This window comes from Myotis daubentonii, chromosome 10 (genome assembly GCF_963259705.1).
Source record: "Myotis daubentonii chromosome 10, mMyoDau2.1, whole genome shotgun sequence".
Lineage (NCBI taxonomy): Eukaryota > Metazoa > Chordata > Mammalia > Chiroptera > Vespertilionidae > Myotis > Myotis daubentonii.
In genome coordinates this window covers 65614530-65634768 of record NC_081849.1, presented here as the reverse complement: position 1 = coordinate 65634768, position 20239 = coordinate 65614530, and the positions used below count along the sequence as shown (strand labels likewise).

General features: G+C 42.1%; 1 protein-coding gene across 4 annotated transcripts in view; it reads right to left on the bottom strand.

Moving 5' to 3' along the window:
• Positions 1 to 20239, bottom strand: part of CREB5 (cAMP responsive element binding protein 5) — a 407945-nt gene that overhangs the window by 302264 nt on the left and 85442 nt on the right. For all 4 annotated transcript variants that reach the window (XM_059712651.1, XM_059712652.1, XM_059712649.1 and 1 more), the window contains exon 4: positions 18429 to 18550. In XM_059712651.1, the coding sequence (XP_059568634.1) occupies positions 18429 to 18550 (122 nt within the window). The remainder of the gene's footprint in view (positions 1 to 18428; positions 18551 to 20239) is intronic.

Here is a 20239-nt window from a genome sequence, read left to right as displayed (position 1 = left end):
TTGGGACATCTGTAATTTTTTTTTCCTCTTGCCTCACTCCTTTCCTACTTTCTTGATCCACCCTTTTCTGCCTGCCAACAGGGCTCCCAGCAGGGAGCCACGCTGAGAATGCTCCTTTCCCTGCCTCAGCATCTACTCCTGAGGCCTCAGGCTTTGCCAGAGCTGAGCTTTCCAGTCATTTGACCCCTCGCCTGCATTCTAGGGTGGGGTTTCTGCAGCCCAGCTCCTTCCAGGGGGCCAGCTGGTCTGGGGACATAACCATCAAGTCACACAGTAATATTATGGAAACCAGTTGTGTGTGCCAGACCATGGCTTTAGAGTTGCTCACATAGAAGAACCGGGAATCTGTTGCCTTTCCTCATAAATCACATCCCCCACCTCTAAGTTTGTTGCCTCAGAAAAACTGGGCTGTTTCCTTGGTTATGGAGACTTATTGCAAAGTCACTTGATGCTCTACCCTCTCATTGCCTCTCTGGGGTCGAGTCTTGAAGCAACAGACCCAGAATAGCCCCTGAAAATTGTGGAGGTCCCACCCCAAAGATATTCTGAGATGGATAATGGTCAGAGGATGGCCAAAGATGGGAAATAAATATCATAATCTTCCTTGAAAAATGAAAAACATGCCTATTCCGTAGTGGCAAGACTTTTTTTTTTAACCTAAAACATTTGTCAAGGTAATTGTCATTATCATCACAACCGCTCACTTTTATAGCACATTGAAGCTTATAAACTACTTTCACATAATTTAGAATTGAAATGCTAAGCCTTCTTGATGTCACTGCATCCTCAACAACTATCTGTTGGTTGTTTTTTGTCACCATGAAAATATTCCCCTTGATAATTTCTGATCAATTAGTGCTGACTCAATTATAACTCATATGGGAAAATCTGCTCACCTGAAGACAGACAGAAACTAGGGACCCCAAGGTTTCAAGAAATCTTTGGACACATTGTAGATGTCCCGAAGGGTCAGTACATTCAAAGAGAGAATGGGTGGGGCAAGTGTCAACATAGCTCTCACTTGAACTAAACAAAACATACTTCTCATTTATTAAGTGTGTTCTACATATAAGGCAATGTGCTGGAAACTTCACATGTAATTTTGCCTAAACCCTACATAAATTTGCAAGGTAGAGAGACATGGAAGCTCAGGGGAGTTAAGTGACTTGGTTAAGCCACATAATCAGTAAGTCTGGACATCTTAAGCTCTTTCCATTACAGTCACACAAAGTAGGTTATAAGGGATCATGGTTCCATCGGATGTTAGTGGCTGTTCCATAGAAATAAAGGTTCAGTGGTCAAATAATAAGTTAGAAAAATGGTGGATTGAAGACGGACTTCTTCAAGCTTCTAAACTGCCAATGTCCATTGTTAACCCAAGGGAAGGGTAAGATTAAACTGATAGTGAACATATTTGATAAAGGAATTCCTAGAGCAGTGGTTTCTTATAACAGTGGTTTTCAAAGTATGATCTCCAGGCCAGCAACATCAGCCTCACTCTGGAACCTGCCACACCCTGACTTCCCGAAGTGGTCTAGGGTGGGCCCCAGAATGTGTACTTTTAGAGAGTTCCTGAGTGATATTGGTTATGCTGGTGATTCTGATGCAGGAGTAGTTTCCCAAGGAAGGCATTTTGGTAAACACTGAAATAGAATTATTTGTGTGACACTGATCTCTGGATATCTAATAAGAGGACAGATGCTTACTGGGACAGAAAGTTGGTCTTTCAGCTCCTACTTAGGAAGGAACAATGGTAACTATGGCTATGATGGTCTCAAACTTGTGCTTGGAAAATGGAAAAGCCCATTCATGCCTGTTCCACTGAAACTAACCAGGTTGGCACAAAAGGGGCAGGGTGTATGTCCCATCTCAGCTCTAATTCCCTGACAAGTTGCTCTCTCCTCTGATACAAGGTGGAAAACTGAAGGTGGTGCCACCATCACTAATTTAATATTTTGCAATATTCCCATTTTTTATAAGGGCCATAAAAATACATATCCAGAAGTTCAACACCTGCTCTCACAGAAGTAATAATGTATGGATGATCTATATAAAAGACAAGCAACTGGAAGGACAGAATGACAGGTTGCTGTGATGCACACTGTGGCAGCCAACCGGCCCAATTGGGGCCTAGATCAGCAACCCCCTAACCTCCCATGGCCCCTCCCCCCAGGCGGCCTAGCCCCTGATATGCCCCCCCGCCACCCTGATTGGGGTGGGGGCATGCAGCCAACCTCCTGCCAACTGCCCGTGGCCCCTACCCCTGCCGGCCCAGGCCCCAATTGGCCCCCCACCCCGATTAGGGGCAGGGCCAGCCAACCTCCTGTGTCCCCTCTCCTCCCCCCGATCCCCCGCTGCCACTGGCCCAGCCCTGATGGGCCCGCATCGGACAAGGCTGGCCGGACCCCACCCATGCACAAATTCATGCACCGGACCTCTAGTTTATATACAAATTCAGAATGGAGGGTATTACTGAGCATCTAACATTTGCAACAATAACAAATAACCAAGAATGAATGAACTGTGTGGTTATGGAGCTGTGGTCCAAGTTTGTGTGGATCTGTGCATGAAGCAATATTCTCTCCTGGACCCCTACCCCAGGTGGATCAGGACTGGCAGGCAGGCAGCATCTCTTTTGGGCATAACTGGCCTTGAAATTTCCAGCATGGCCAGCTTAGGTGGTTGCAGATTGTTTTCTCCAATCAGGCCAAGCTTGACCAAGCTATGAACTCAGCCTTGATGGTGGATCTGCCCAAAGAGAAAGTTTATTTTTCTTTCCCAACAATGTTCTGAAATAACTAAATAAATTACTCTGGTAGTCCTGAACACCCAGACGCTGAGAGCAGCACATCTTTCCAGGAAGTTACTCAAATGTCAATGAAGGCCAGTGAGATGCATTGGTGGCATAGACGGTTTTGTGGGTAACTAAGGAATAGGTGAGCCTGTTCTAAAAATGTTAAGATTTAATTTAGATCTGTCTCACAGGAACATCTATTCTATTACTCTGAAGAAATCATCCTTAAACATTTTTCTGACCTGGAAGTCAGCCTAGCCAACATCTGTCAAACCTTCTTAAAAGTAAACAGTGAGTATACTGCATTACCTGGTCTGGGAAAGGAAACATTAGGGAAGCCCTGACTTTTGATTTATATGAGAATCACCTGTAACAACAGAAAGACTATCTTCTGCTGGGTAGAGATCATAGACACTAAACCCGCCCCAGTTTAGGCCAAGAGACTAAAGGAAGGTTTTAGTCTGTTGGCCAATGGCAGTGATGAAAGGGACTTCTGAGTCCCAACTACCACCTAAAATTTTGGGGATATTATGGGCATAGAACAGTGGTTCTCAACCTTCTGGCCCTTTAAATACAGTTCCTCATGTTGTGACTGAACCATAAATTATTTTCGTTGCTACTTCATAACTGTAATGTTGCTACTGTTATGAATCATAATGTAAATATCTGATATGCAGGATGGTCTTAGGCGACCCCTGAGAAAGGGTCGTTCGACCGACAAGGGGGTTGCGACCCACAGGTTAAGAACCGCTGGCATAGAATATTTTCTTAATTTCCCATCCCAGATTTCACATAGAAGTCTCATCCTCAGGTATATGTATAGTGAAGAAAAGAACAAGAATGATTGAGCTCCACTGCATACACATTACTGTGCTTTACATAGGTTTCATTTATCATCAACACCATCCTATGAGATAAGTAATTATTATCACCCTTGTACAGATGATAAGCACGAGGCTCATAATATTAGGTTACTTAACCAAGACCACTACTGACACCTACCACTCTCCCCACCACACACACACATACACACACACACACACACACACACACACACACACACACACACACTACTGGATCAGGAGATTAGGGAATGGAATCCTTAGCTTAGCCCTATTATACTGTAGGATGCAGAACATCTGTCACACTTTATTTCACGTGCTGGCATTTTAAGTGATATTCTATTGACTGACCCTATGATATCCCAGTGATTGACATGATTGACATATATAAAACTTCGTTGAATGAATAGCTGAATATCTAATTCAAAGCTTTTTTGCTTTTAGATGAAGATATTCTACACAGTATAGCTATTAACTAATAACTATATTATTAGGTATTTTTCATCTTCAATCATTTTAGGGCCTGCATGAGCAAAGCCTATATGCCAATTACTCCTGATGCTAATGCCCAAAATCCTATGACACCCAGAAAGAGTAGAAGAGCAACCCTCTGAATCCCAAGGCAATGCCCTAAGAGATGAGAGCAAAGTTCTCCCCAGTGTGCTCTCCTGAGGCAGTCATTCAGCAAATAGCACTCTATTAGAATCTAACGTAGGCTTCAAATAAGCTCCACTCAACCAATGTTCATTTCACTCTAGGAAAGCAGTTATCACTAGGACCAGTATGGAAAGAAATGTCCCATAGCAAGAGGACATTGCTTCCAAAACACTAAAGCTGGGAGGACTGTCCCATGCCTGGGTTGGAACTGGAATTATGCCTTTTGATGAATGGACCAGTCATAGTGAACTGCATGCCTTTGGTGACATTGAAAAAGGCATCATAGTGAGCAACCACCTTTTTTTCCTGAGGTTTCAGGGTCAGCCATACTGTCTGCAGCCACAACCACGGAACACGGAGGAGCTGAGATTGGAGACCTACTGAGCACAGTGGAGAATTTTAAAGACTAGGATAGAGAGGGTACAGCCAATGTTTTTTTTGTGTGTTTTTTTTTCTTATTTGTGCAGGACAAGCTCAGCTTGATGTTTTGTAAAGTGTTCACTGCACATTTAAAAATATAAATGAGCATGTATTAAACATACATGTACCATTAAGAAATAAAGATAGGAACAGGCCATCTGAAGTAGTGGGAAGCACACGAATTCTCCAGCAGATAGTCCTGTGTACAAATACTGAACCTGTAACTCCCTGTAGCTTTGTGGCTTTCAGCAATCTCTTCAGCCTTAACTCCTTACTAGGTAAAATATCTATCTGGCTGCCAAAACCGGTTTGGCTCAGTGGATAGAGCGTCGGCCTGAGGACTGAAAGGTCCCAGGTCGATTCCGGTCAAGGGCATGTACCTGGGTTGCGGGCATATCCCCAGTAGGAGATGTGCAGGAGGCAGCTGATCGATGTTTCTCTCTCATCGATGTTTCTAACTCTCTATCTCTATCCCTTCCTCTCTGTAAAAAATCAATAAAATATATTTTTTAAAAATATATCTATCTGGTAGAATGGTTGTGATGATCAGGGAATAAAATAAACAAAACTTCTAGCGCCATGTCTGACAAAGAGTAGAAACTCAATAAACAGTGGTGATTTTATTATTACTCACTTATAATCGCATTTCTAATAATTTGGTGGCATATTTTCCCACTATGTCCAGATTTGTATTAAATAGGCTTTTAGCTCATCTCTCTAAACATTGTTTGCAGAAAATCATGGCAACTGTAAGTTGAAAAGAAATTTAGCAGTCATATAATCCAACCTGGATGCAATCATAAAGGATAAATTATATCCTCTCCCGAAACATCTTCCTGGCACACAAGCTCTCTCTGTGCAGCAACCCCCCTGCCTCTCCCCCTCCGACCCTTACTTGTATGGCCAGAAGCCCAGCACTCTGGGAAGGAGCACCATGGAAGCACTTTGAAGAAGACAGACATTTGAATGCTGCACCGAGTCAGCCATTCATACTCATGGGGCATGGCTCTCTTGGAGGGGTATTTGCTGTTTGATAAAAAGCTAGTAAGTCTTAAAGGGATAAATGAGATTCAGAAACATATGACTTCTCGGTGGAAGGTAAAAGAAACACAGTCATTTAGGAAAAGCCATTGCTATTTTAAAATCTATTCAATACAGTGATGGACGCCGTAGAAGGGGTTATAAATAAACAATAAATCATGCAATTATTACTGTTTGAATTTTGGCAAGATCATAAAAAGAGCAGGGGTATAATCAGGAAATAATAGAAAAGATCTGCAAGGCACCCCTGCAATTAGTGATAAACAGAACTTGGCTCCGATCTGGACTCCCAATATGGCTCTCATTAGAGAGCTCTGGGACCTGTTCCTGGGCAGACCTCTAGCTTGGGGAGAAGTGAGGTAACCAAAATGTCAGTGCACATGCACACACACACATACATACACGCACACACACACACACACACACCTCTATTCAGATAATCTTTTACTCTAGTATTATAACCACCTGGGCTGAAATGACTACCTTATGCCCAGGGAAGACCAGTCCATGGTCTTCCGAAACTCTAATTGAGATGTTTCCGTTTCTCAGCTTTTTGACTCCTTCCTCTGTCAGACCATAAACACACACACATGCACATGCACTTACACACAGGCACTAGCAATGGGCGCCTTCACTCATTTTTCCTCGCCTCTTTCCTTTCACATCCTTTTATTAATGGTACCTCTTAAAGAGATAAATGCCCCCACACAAGTGATACCACTTAAACAGATAAATAGTGCACGCTGGAGAGACACGGAGAGCATGAGGGAAAACCCTGTCTTATTAGACTGGAAACAGACACACTATATTAATGCAAAAAATCAGCATATGGTTCTAATAGGCTTTCTTAAAATGATTTATCAGCTGTGATTAAGCCCTCAACCAGCATGTCTATCTTCATAAATAAAGCAAAAGTGCACCTTGCTCTCAAATGTATCTGCAGTATCTTATTACCCAGCCCTGGACCGTGCACTCCATTTATAACACGGCTCTGGGGAGCCAGGAATTTGTGTGCAGCACAAAGTGTGTGCTCTGTAGAGGCTGCCAAGATTTAGGACTCTTATCTCAGAGATAGTCTTACTAAAAATCCATTATAATGAAGGTTTATCCCCTCTCTCTGTGCCGTGGAGCTCCGCATCGCTGAAATATGAACAGGTAATTAAAAGGATATGCTTGATTTTACGATGAGCCCAGTGACACAGAATCACCAAACAGCTGTTGGGAAAGGCATTTGGCAGGAGGAACAGGTTACCTCTGCCAGGGGGTGGGGGGTAGAAAAAGAGGACCACTTTAAAAATCAGACTGGGTCTTTTTCTTCTTTTCCATGCCAAGGAGGCACGACTGCAAATATCAGTCATCTTTGCCCGGACTTCATTCTGAAGCTGGGTAATATGTCAAACGGTCTCAGCGGCAAACTTGAAAGTGAAGGAGTTCACAAACACCCTGGGCAAGGAATGAGGAAGGAAGTGCCTCGACTTCCCAAGGAAGGTGCAGGAAGTCGGAGAAAATGTGTGACCTCATAAGTCGTACGTGGATGTTTGAAAACTGCCCAGTCAACCATTTCATACTCATGGGGCATGGTTCTGTTGGAGTGGTATTTACTGCCTGATAAAAAGTCAGGAAGTCTAGGAGGATGAGCTGAACGAATCCCCCACAAAGCATCTAAGCAAAGCATTTTATTGACTAACTTCCTTCCAAGCCATTCCTAGAACACACAGAGCTCCATTCACCCTCCTCCTTCTAACAGCAGCCTCAGGCAGAGATCAGAAACACCCATGTGCCCTGCTCTCTGTGAGCCTCTCTGGCCTTTCTCTCCACGGTCACATCAGGTTGACCAAAGCACAAGTGTGAGATCTCGCTACTCCTTTATAACGACAGGTGATGCTACATGATTTAGGCAGGTTTGCTGTGGCATGGTGAGATATTTGTCAAAAGGCAGTAGACTGTAGGATGGGAAAAATGTAAAATCTCATAAGAGAAAACATGCTTGGACTATTCCATCAGGGTTGTTAACAAATTGTTTTGCCTGTGAAAAGCGCAGTGGCTCGGGTGAGGAGTGCGCTGGTAGCTGTCGTCTGGGAGTGATCAAGCCATTAGAAGAGCAGCACTAATGAGGTCAAAGCCGCTCCTCTCTCCCACCATCAATTGTATTTTGGTCCCTACACATCTCTCACCACTAATGGTGAGTCAACTCTAAGTTCACACCCAGCAGATGGGCAAATCCATGGTATCCTTGTCACAATCAAGGGGCAGCAGATGTCTGCTAAAGCTGGTGTTGAACTGGGCAACTGGACATTGTAGGTGATCCTAGGTGATGGTCAGAGTAATGAGGAATATTCATAGGCCAGAGTGCCCACTTTGCCTAATCATGTGCTCCTGTAGGTGCACTGTTGTGATACAAATAAAGACAACTCTAACAGAGACCTGGAAAAGGAGCTATTCCCCTCCTCCTGCTATGCAGGGATGAGTCGCTCTTTCTGGAAGCAAGGTCTCCACTGTGTTGCTATCTCTGTGAATATGGACTTTGGATTTCTGTTCCTAAGACCCCTTTTTGGACGATTCTTTCAGTCAACATCAGAAGAACATCCAAAGTGAGTGCTGACATAATATGTGAATGTAACACCATCTACCTGGAAACTAGCTTTATTTTCTAATTTCCAGATCTCCACAAATGGAACTACATATGTTTCTAACTCCAAGGTTATAAGCTACTGGTAAGAAAGTGAAGTCATGCATGATTTTAGAGACTGGTGGAATGGAGTCTTGATCTCTTGCCCTTGTCCTGAATCCGGGCAACACTGTGCATTACTTCTCCACAGCCCACTTCTGGGTTGTTGCCAATCACACCGGAAGTGCTGGAGTCCATTTTCCAGGGGAAAGAACAGCACAGATATCTCATAGTGCATATCTCACTTGGGCACATCCCACTGCAAAAAGGGCTTCCAGGACTCTGGACCGCCTTGTTTCCTTCCAGCTACTTGGGCACTAACCAAGTGGGGCTAGAAGGGTGGGGCTCCCACGCACGCCAGATTCTAGAGCTCTGCAATTGTAGGCTCGACCTGTAAAGGACGGCAATGCCTAGGCAGCCGTGCCAACAAGTCCAGCAATAGTCTCATGTTCATAAATCCTCTGAGAAAGTTCCTAAGCTGTGTGCATAACAAATCACACCGGGAGAAGCCAGGAAAGGGACGACTTCTTTGAGAGCAGATGTTTTTCAAAATGCCCAGCAAAGCATCATCTGTAGTCAATCAATCCGACAGCCACCCGGAACATGATTGTTTTTCTTCTTTGGGGACATGACTGCTTGCAGAGCCTGAATAAGCCTCCACCCAAACACAAAGCCACACCGGGCACCAACTTAGGCCGTTGTGGTCAGCACTGTGATCAACTTTCAGAGTTTTCATAAAACAGATGGTGCCTCTGCACGTAACTCAGATCCCAGGGATGCCTGTGGCTATAGCCACACTCATTCCAAAATATAGGGGTTCACCTGGCTTCACGGAGAAGACTGGGGAAGCCCCCACAGTGCCAATGACTGCAGAGTTGGCAGGTGGGACTAACCCGCCGCCTAGGCCCAAAACTTTCCAATGAAACAGCTCACATTCGCCATTAGGCCAAATATTAAAAACATCATCTACCTACACAACAGTCTAAGCTTACCAACACAAGTTTCATTAGAAAATAGTTGCTTAGAGGCAATCTGAGTAAAGTTTCTGGCATTCTATTTGATTCTGGAAACAAATGAGAGAACTGGCCTTGTCTGAAAAGTCAGAAGTTCAAACAGGTTAAAAAGAGTCTTTTAGCCCAGCTAGTGTGGCTCAGTGGTTGAGTGGCAACTCATGAACCAGGAGGTCATGGTTGGGTTCCAGGTCAGGGCACATGCCCAGGTTGCGGGCTCGATCTACAGTAGCGGGTATGCAGGAGGCAGCCAATCAATGATGCTCTCTCATTCATGTTTCTATCTCTCCCACTCCCTTCCTCTCTCTCTAAAATCAATAAAAACATGTATTAAAAGAAGTCCTTTATATCTCAAAAGGCGAAGAACAAAGGGAATCCCAGCAATGTTCTGGAAAAGACCACAGCCAATAGCTCATCACACCTGGGATCTGAGGGCCATCCCAGCCAAAAAATGAGGACCAAGCGGGTGACACTGTGCGCATCTGACCACCTCTTCATCCAACCAGCTGGTGAGCCCCTCTGGTTCATCAGAATAGCTAGTTCCCGGAAGTGTAGGAAGGTGGTACGAGTAATTTAGAGGGAAAGCACTGACATTTTATAAACTTTCCTAGGCCTTTGGGCTCTGGGGGTAGTTGAGTAAAGCACACAGAAAATGCTCCTTTGGGTTCTGATGTGAAAATCAGTAATTGCACCACAAGTTTGAGTTGACAGCCAACGTGCTGGAAATCTGGACAGGAGGAATGCATGGAATCCCAGTTCCTGGCCTCAGCCTTATCAATATGGAAATAACTTAACAACACACAAATGCTAAAAACAGGGTTCCCAGAGCAAATCACTCCCATACCTGCTCTTAATGTTCACCTGGATTTATGAGATGACAGAGGCAGGGATTCTTGCAACCATTATATTATTTTCCTTTTCCCTTTTTACAATGTCAGTTTCTGCTCCCATCTCTGTGAGGGGCCCAGGCTTACTCGATTCTTAGCGGCAGATGCTCACTGTGTCGTCTAACATTTGGTCCAATTTTCCAAATTGGGAGTGGGTGTTTTCTGCCTAGAACGAAAGCTTCCTCTTTTAGTCATTTTGTTTTAATCTGGCCCAGAAAACAGATCTGTTTTCCTGCTTGCCTTGGGAATGCAGGGCTTCACAGAGGACAGCACGGTTTCCTCTGCAGATGCCTCGGCCCCCTGCCCCAGGTACACACTGCCTCTGTGCCTATCTGGTATGTTGGAAGTCCTGAATACTCAAAGCTGGGCATGGATGCCTTCAGAAGACCGCGTCCATTCACTGTTGTGATTCCATTTGGGTTAATACCTTGAAATCCCAGTCTGGTTTGCCGGCCTCCAGATAGGTAAGAAGTGATTTTAATGAGCTGAGAACCCAACCCAACCTGGAACAGAAAAATCATGCTGCTGAGAAAGTCTCCTCCTGGGAAAAGCTGCCCCTTCCTGGGCCCTAACACTGAGCTTCATAATTGTTTTAGCGAAGATTCTCCCAGCCAAATGATTCAATTGGGCTAATTGTCAACTACAGTAAGGCTTCCTGCTGGGAAGGCAGGCCAAACAAGAGGTCCTCATAGCCCCAGTCTGGGTTGATTGTTGTCCCTGGGGAACTTCAGGGCTCCACCATGTTTTTGCTATTTTTTGTTTCTTTTCTTGGTCAATTTTTTAGTGCCCCTCCCCCATCCCTGCTTTGGTTCTTTAAAATACATTCCATGTATAGAATGTTGTAGAATCAAGGCTATATTTAACATTTTTCAAACAACGGACTTTCTTTCATACCTATGACATCCCACACCAACACTTCTACCTTTTAACAGTGGCAATATTTGAAGGAACTTTTAACTGCAAATGACAGCAAGCAGCTTCAAGAAGACATTTTTTAAACTTTTAAATATTTCTGTTAAAAAATGCATTCCATTTTACAATAATACTTAATGTGAAGCATTTCTTTAAAGTTAGGCTGGAGGCCAAAAAACTTTCTTGGAATTTGCAGCAATAAATAACCCACTAGGAAGTGATGATGGTCTAGACTTGAGGTGATGGAAATGGAAAATACAGAGAAGATATGAGGACTCTTTCCTAGAAAAGTTGACTGGACTGAGTGAATGGGGCACAGGAGGGTGGGGGAGGCAAGCTGACTGCTGTGGTGAGTGAGCAATTAGCCTCTGTCAGGACCAGGGGAGTCAGACGGGGCACTGAGTTTGCGCTGGAAAACTCTGAAGACAGTTCTGGGCAAGTTGAGTTCGAAACAGAGTGTTATATTCCAATGAGAATGTCAGTAACAGCTGGAGGGTAGAGATAAATATTAAAGTCCAACATAAGGGCTAGATGTATAGATAAAGGAATTGTCTGGGTGGAGTTGGTTGTTAAGTTATGAGAATGTGTGAATTCTCTGAAGAGAATGTGTAAACAGAAACCACCTGTGAGTGGATACAACCAAAAGACAAGGCAGCAGAAGCAGAAAAGAGAGGTGGGGAAAACGCCAGAACATGTCACTCCTGCCCCAGCTCTCCTTAGTGAGTGCCTATCAACTCTCTTTCCTGATAGTTTGTTCCCCTGTATTTAAAATGGGGACGACAGTACTGGCTTAACCACCTATAATTATTCCCTGTTAGTGAAGGGACCAAAATCAAGTGATCATTAATAACAAGTTCAAAATGTCATATGTGCATCTGAATATGCTTCTCATGAATATGATCATTACCATGTTCAGTCACAACTAAATAGGAAATACTGGTGCAAGAGAACATGGTTTTATTCTGCAAAATCTTCAACACAAATAGAGAAGTTCTGCCAATCAATGTACATTTTCCTCTAGCAATCTTCATGTTATATGGTAAAAAGGGAAAACCGTTCCAATCTCGTATACTTCATAGCTCCAAGTGGAAACAAGTACCCTCTCCCTCTCCCTCCCTCTCTTCCTTCCTCTCTGAAATCAATAAAAATATTTTTAAGAGAGACCCCTGCCTTGCCAGAATAAATGTCATGTGATAGCAAATATATATATAAAACCCATGACAAGAAAACTTAATTGCTTAATACTAAACTCAGAGAACAATAACACCTGCCACTCACAGGCAGAAACATTCATCTGCAATTACTGCCACCACCACTGCTGCTGAAGGCAGAGCCATGAACTGCCAAATGATTTAGCATTAGAAATTAGATCCTCAGCCTTAAGAGGTAAGACATGTTTTCTTTAATGTGGAACTTAGGCCATGAGGACTCATCCATTAAGGTCCAAATTATCCAAATATACAAATTCTCCATGGGAGGAGAGGGACAACCCCCCAGTGCCCCTCTTAGTCAGAATTCCTCTAAGTCATGGGCCTTCCCTCGTCATCCATGTCAAACATACTGATAGACGTGCTCACTCTTTGCAAGGTAATAAGCAATGCATTTTGCCGCTTCGAGGACACTCTGACTCTCCACAAAACAAAATAGTTTTATAAAACAAAAACTACAAGTTTATTTTATTCCCCACTCCATTTTTAAAATTGAGGCAGTGCCTCAGATCATATCATGAGTCACAGACATATATGGAAATAGATGCCAACTCTTGCTAATCTCTTTTAAGACTATACTCATTAATCCTAAATCCTGGGGAACTAAGGCACATGAAATAGCTTCCAGTTTATCTGTTTGCCGTTTAGTTGTTTGCCAGAGTGGGATATGAAGGCCAACTCAATTTCTCTTTTCCAGTGTCAAATTCCACCTGAGTTGAGGGCATATTTTAAACCTATAAGGGGAAAGCTGAAGTGTACTAAAATGGGAAGAAAAAAATCCTTATAAGGGTTAGGATTTCCAGTTATTTGGGTAGAGGGAGAAATAGGTTGTCTCTCATAACATTGCCAGTGGGTATTTCCTTTTCAACCATGCTGATAAAAACAAAACCAAAAAATCCAAAAAGATCAAAAACAGTCTCATCCACTACAATTTAACAAGCATGGTGACATTTTAAATACTCGGATAAAACCAAGTTTAGGTTTCAGGATATTCTTTCCTCCAGACTTCTGGGGGCAGGGGGATAGTTTTACACAAATATAGAAAACATAACACAACCGGAAACATGCAGCTGTTGCAAGTCTGCTCAATTCTGTGTCTTTTCTTTTCCATCCAGCGCCACTCACACCTTCCCCAGAGAGCAGCCAGGCCAGCTAGTGGCTGTTAGAGCAAGGCTGTGTAGGAAAGCAAAGCAAAGCAAAGCAAAGCACCTCCCTCTCTGCATCCTCTCTCCCCCAAGAGCTGGTGGTGTCGGGTAACATGATTTCCAGGTACAGAATTTAATCAGATTGAGCAGCCTACTCCTCTGAGCTGAGACTGACCCGGCCTTGCCCTGTTCTGTGACTCCTGTTGAGCTGGGATGCAAGATCTTAAGATTGTAGCTTGTCCCTTGTTCCCATGTGTTAAACAGTCAATACCCTCTGGGAATAGGCTGCACTTTTCATCATTTGGGTAGGAATTCTAGCGCATGGAAATGCCCTAATTTGCTATTGCTGCATCAGCATAATGAGTCAGATTTAGGTCCTATGGGAGAATAACAACACTTAGCACTTATTCCAGCACTTTTCATCTTCAGGGTCTTTAACCACGTTGGGCTGGGATGTTAGATCTCTCTCAGGAAGACAAAGGAGTTAATCTCTAGTCCTTTCAACTCCCCTTCCTTTCTTACACATGCACACAGGTACACTTGCACAAAGCTGTTATCAGATGGTGAAGCCTTCTCTGGCTTCCTAGATTTGCATTTACATTAGTCAATCTTAATAAAAAAGAAATCAAATGTAAAAGGTTAATTCACTCTCCTCTTTCTTTCTTTCTTTCTTTCTTTCTCTCTCTCTCTCTCTCTCTCTCTCTCTCTCTCTCTCTCTCTCTCTCTCTCTCTCTCTTTCTTTCTTTCTTTCTTTCTTTCTTTCTTTCTTTCTTTCTTTCTTTTTCTTTCTTTCTTTCTTTCTTTCTTTCTTTTAATAATCTTTCTCCCCCTCCCAACTGCCAGTTGTTGGACTCCATTCAGCATTACTGAAAGGGGTCCCATACTTGACTTGAATCTTCATGTCTCATGATCTTGTGTCATTGCTGGCCACTGAGGAGAGTTAAATACCCTGTATTGGAAGATTCTGGAGGACTCTGCCAAGTTCCATGTTCAGACCTTTTCCTTACTTCATTTCCTTATTGGTTCTCTACTTGGAATACTGTTTTCCCCAACACATACCTGGTTCAGGCCTTCTCCTCCTTCTTTCTGGTCTCTACCACATGTCCAATCACCAGCCATGCCCTCCCTCACCACCCTATGCCTCTTCCCTGCCATATTTTTCTCCTTAGCACTTATCTTCTGACAAGTTATACATTTTCTTGTCTTTACTTGCTTCTTGTTTATCTTGCCCACTAGGAGTAAGTTAAGGCAAGATTGTTTTATTTTCTTCTTACCAGCTTTAGTCAGTAGTATATTCACCAATGCCTTGCACAGTGCCTGGCAAGTGGTGGGCACTTGAAAATTTTTCTTGAATGGATAAATAATGAACAATAATTTCTTATCTGTTTTAGGACATGAACTAGGCTGATTTGTAAGCCAGAGGCAAGTTTAATTTTTTTTAAAATAATCCTCACTCAAGAATATTTTTTCCATTGATTTTCTTAAAGAAAATGAAAAGGAGGGGGAGAGACAGAAAAAGAAACATTGATGTGAGAGAGACATATTGATTGGTTGCCTCCTACATGCACCCTGACTGGGGCAGGGGATCAAGCCTGCAATGGAGGTGTGTGCCCCTGATCAAAACTGAACCCAAGACCAGTCCACAAGCCAACACTCTAACCACTGAGCCAAATCCGTTAGGGCCAACTTTAAATTTATGATGCCTGCTAGTGAGGGAAGCTGTTCCAAGGGGCAAAGTCTCTTATTAAAGAGTTTTGAAGGTCTGAACTTACACTAACACAGAAAATTGAGACAATTGTAAAATGTGTTGCTTGCCATTTATGATATGGATATAGACACTGGGGCTTTTTCTAGTGGCAATGGCCTGCCTTTGGCCTGTCCTCCCTGTATGCACACAGTGGGATACTTTAGGTAAAATGTTAGGGATAGTCCATAGAACGTAATTTTCCCCATTGTACAGCCACATGGGAGAAGCAAAGATCAACTCTTTATTTACTCTTTACTAGATCAAACTACAGCTAGAAATTTAAAGGTACAGGGAATGAACACCTCAATCTTTCAACTATTTTGTATAAAGTACTTAGAAAGTTCTAGCAAGACTTTATAAGCAAATTCTTCAGATCAATTCATCCATCTTCCACTTTACCAAAACTTGCTGAGGAAATGAATGCAAGTCTTTTCTTAAAAGACAAGGAGGAAAAGAAATCAGAAGAGAGCTGTGGATATAGAAAGAAAAAGAAATGATTATCTGAATGTGGAGCAAAAGGGAAGGAGAACATAGCGCTCAGTATAATCAGGTATGCATTAAATAAAGAGCTGTATTCCTACCTGTTAAGCAGGGAGCAAATAAATGAATTAGGAGCGGGGGTTGGCAGTATGCCAAGGATGTTGGTAGTTGGAGAAATGTGGTCCAGTGGTGGATAAGACTATACTGGCAGATTGGAGAGCATCCCCTCCTCATTTCTCCACCCTGTTGCTTCCAAAGAAATTCTAGAGCAGAAGCCATCAATACAGCCCATTTGGATGAGTCGCCGAGTCACCATGCAATGGGCCTTAAGAAGGTGCCCTCTTGTGGAGCCATCGGTACCCAAGACTGAATTTGGCCCATCTGGTTTGAACAAGGCAAGGGAAGAGGATACCTCAACAGCCTTCCAGGGCCTGCAAGTGACGTGGGGGTATGAGACAGTGACCTGATGAGAGGTCTGCCCCCAAACCATGGGGAAATCTGGCTGTAGGATCCCCACCAGTACATACCCATCAAGAAATCATCACATGGCTAAGAGCAACATTTAAAAGAGAAAATACAACTATAATAGTCCTCTTTTTCAACTTTGCTTGCCTAATTATCTTCATTTTTAAAGCTTAATTATTTATACTCTTTTTTAACTCATCAAAGAAATGTATAGCATGAAAATGTTTCTTAAATTAAAAATCTGGACCAGAGGAAATATAAACTGGAATTGAAAGTCTAGTCTTGGAGGAAGTAAAATGCCCTCATGACCATGTTCTACCAAGTTCTCAAAGGTAAGCAGTAAGTTTGGCTTATGTTAACCAAGCAGTCAAAGCGAAAAGAGAAACAGAACCGGTTACATGATTCTCAGGTCCATGAGAAAAAAATGTTTCAGTTCCTCAGGGGGAGCAAACTATTTCCTGGAATTCAGATCTGCAAGAATTTCCTCCCATGGGACTTCATATAGGAGACCATGAGTGCTATATAATGGAGGCCACCTAAAATCACAGCCCTACCATCGGCTTCCTAAAGCTGTCGTCGGTAAATGTCTTTAGGAAAAGCAAAGGCATCCACTCCAGTTACATCCACTCTACCAGAAATGAAGACAGAATGAATCACGCACACACCTTTCATATAGTTCAGTATAACCTAAAACTCCAACCTCGACTAGCTTGAGGCATGAATTAACTTAGTCCTTCAGTCTTTTACATATGCCATGCCTATCAGGAGAGCTAAATTTACTACTCAACCAGGGGAAATTTACTCAAGTGTTTGGTTTGGGGCTCTTCTAATCCCTTGCTATTTTTATAGGATTTTTTAAAGAAATTTATTTCTAGTGGAATGAAATATAGAATATGCGCCTTTTATTTTCATTGTGTTAATTTTTTAAGTGCTTAGAACAGTGTCTGGCAAATAAATGCTAAATAAGTGTTTGCTTAGAAAAAGAAAAAAGGTCCTTCCTATCACTGAGGTGGTAGGGGTAGAGGCATCAAGTATGAATGACAAATTAATCATAAACAAATAAAATGAGTTGACAGAGATTTTATATCCCTCTTACTGTAACCTTCACCTATTCTCCTGATTTTTTTCTAAAGCAATATGGGCTGAATATAAGCCTTTGACTATTTTGATGTGAGAACATGACATGAAAAACCTGGTGGAGAGGGATTATTAAAATTTCACATAGAGGATGATTCAAAGGTTTTGAAACACTTAGGGAAACATCAGAGCCTTTTAAAATTTCTTCTCGGGATGGAACAGCTGGAACTTCAGAATCCATTACAACCTAGCTGGTCCTTCCTGCCAACCAACTTTCACATTTTAAGATTGTTCATGGAATGTGTCTAATTTGTTGTTTCGTACATTTTGGGCACTCAATAATGCTCTATAAAAACAATGAAAAAATACTAAAATGCTTCATTATCACACTTACTTATGACTTCATTTCCTTTCCTTAATCTTATAAAGTGATTGGAAAATGCCAGCACAACATTACAATAAAACTGAATATGTTCTGGGGGGATTCATAAAGTGGATTTTCTACACTTTCCATACCTCCAGTTAACCTATTTATCTTAATAACAACAGATGTTCCATAATATAACTAGGAAGTAACTGTGAACGTGGTAGAGATATATTGGGCAGATTATAGACATCAAAGTTAAAACCTGGGTCAAAAATTAGAGAAACCTCCTTTAATACAGCTATAATTTTTCACCTGTTGTCTCTGACTCTTGTAAGGCTTGCTATTAAATATTTAGGAAAACAACTAGTTTTGAACAGAAAATGTCTGTGAGTTTATCTGACTCAGATTCAAGAATCAGGTAGTGTGTTGTTTTTATTTGTTTGTTGTTGTTGTTTTTTTGCTTGAATTTAGTATTTCAGATATCAGTTTTTTCCATGATTTTTCTAGCTTCAGGTTCTATCACAATCAGGGATTCATCCTTTTTTAAAACAAAACAAAACATTAAACGGACATTTGCAAATGGATAAAATACTGTTTAAGGGCCAGCCCACATTAGCAATCAACCTGCAGTGCCATCCATTTCCACCGAGAGTTTCCACCAGGTGCTGGAGAAGGCACCTCTCGAGATGTCCATCCCAGCAAACCTACCCGCTTGCTGCTCTCCTCCTCCTGAGCCTTCCTGAACTCATGCTCTAGGGAGCAATCCAGCTCATTGAAGAGTCCCACTTCCTCGCAGTTCTTCAGGAATCTCGTTGGTGTCGGAGTCTGATCTGAAAACAGAAACCGAGTGATCATTCATGGGATCTTTTCCTCCAAAGCCAGTGGAAAGCCTGTATTCAATTCACAACTCCCCTCCCCTCACCTTTAGATGCCGACTGGCCACCCATAATCTCCCAGCCCTTTAAATAAAGTGAGAATATGAAAGAAAATTAAACCATAAATCCCAAAGGGGGAACATGGTGTGTAGTTGGCTATAGTAGGTAAGGGATTTCCAAGCCTCCCTCCAGACAACTTGGGGAGGTGCCACCCTTGAGTTGCTGGGTCTATTTCACTGGAATTACACTGCAATGTGTGGAATGACTTTTTTCTAACTGGAAAAAATATTTAACTAAAATCAGCCAAAAAATCTGCTGAGCCCATGATAAGCCTAATTTCACGGGGCTGGGAGGAAAAGGGATTTTGTAGATTTTTATACCAAACAAAGAGAAATACACAGACATGTGAATTCCTTTTCCGTAAAGGAGGACAATTTAGCAATTCCCTCATTTTGAGAGTCATAGAGAATGATGAAAGGTTCCAGGTCAAATACATTCAACTCCTAACCCATTAAAAATATAATAATTAATTTTAGTTTTCTTTGCTACAGCTAAAAGAATGTTCTGAGAATATTCTTTAAAAGGAATAAAATTTCTTTCCTATGTGGACTGTCTAGAGCAACGGTCGCCAACCTTTCGGACCTCACGAACCACCAGTTGGTGACCGCTGCTACAAGGGTTTCCTTAAACTAGCCGTCGCCAACCTCTCAGACCTCATGGACCACTGGTCTAGAGAACTTATTACTTTGAAAACTGGAGGATCTCAAGCCACTATTTGTGACTTAATATTTGCCCATTTTACAAACTATTTACTCACAACATTCTCTATAATCTAGCTCTCACAGATCCTGTGAGATAAGTAGGGTGTATATTATTTTAGAAATGGAAAAATTAGTTAAGTAACTTGAACAAGCTCACAAAAATTGTAACCATCTTATCACTATGAAGTCCTCTTTTACCTACAAACTTAATCTCTTGTCAATCTGAATCCTAGCTTTGACCAGACTCTCTCAGCTCCAAAGAACTCTGTTGTATGTGTAAGAGACAACACTGACAACCCAGAAATCTAGATTTGAAAGTGCGTGATCTGGGAGAAATTATCTCAGTTCTCTAGACCTCATAGTCTTCATCTTTTAAATCAAGTTCTAAAGTTACATGATTTTGTGAATCCTAAAATCACCATTGTAATGGGTTCCCTTCAAACAGCACAGTCATTAGGCCAAAGAAACATATGACCATTTAAAGGACAGCTAAATGGGAATATAAGTAACCGCTGGTTAGGCACTAGATATTAGGCCAGATATAAAGGCTAGACATACAGATAAAGGGGCTTTCTGAATAGAAGGTGTAAGTAGATAAGACGTGAAAGTGGAAATAAAACTGTGTGTGTGTGTGTGTGTGTGTGTACATGTTCTTCCATTTATTGAGTGTTTATTCCAAGCCAGGCATAGTATTAAGTGTCTTGTATGCACCATTTCATTAATGTTCACACCAATCACACTAAGTAAAAATTATTTTACTGATGAGGAAACTGAAATTCACGTCAGGCCAAATTTAGAAATTGGGTTCCATAATCATATCAGTAATTGATAATCCTAACAATCTTCAGTTCTCTTGAAATATCTGGGAATCACTGAATCCCTC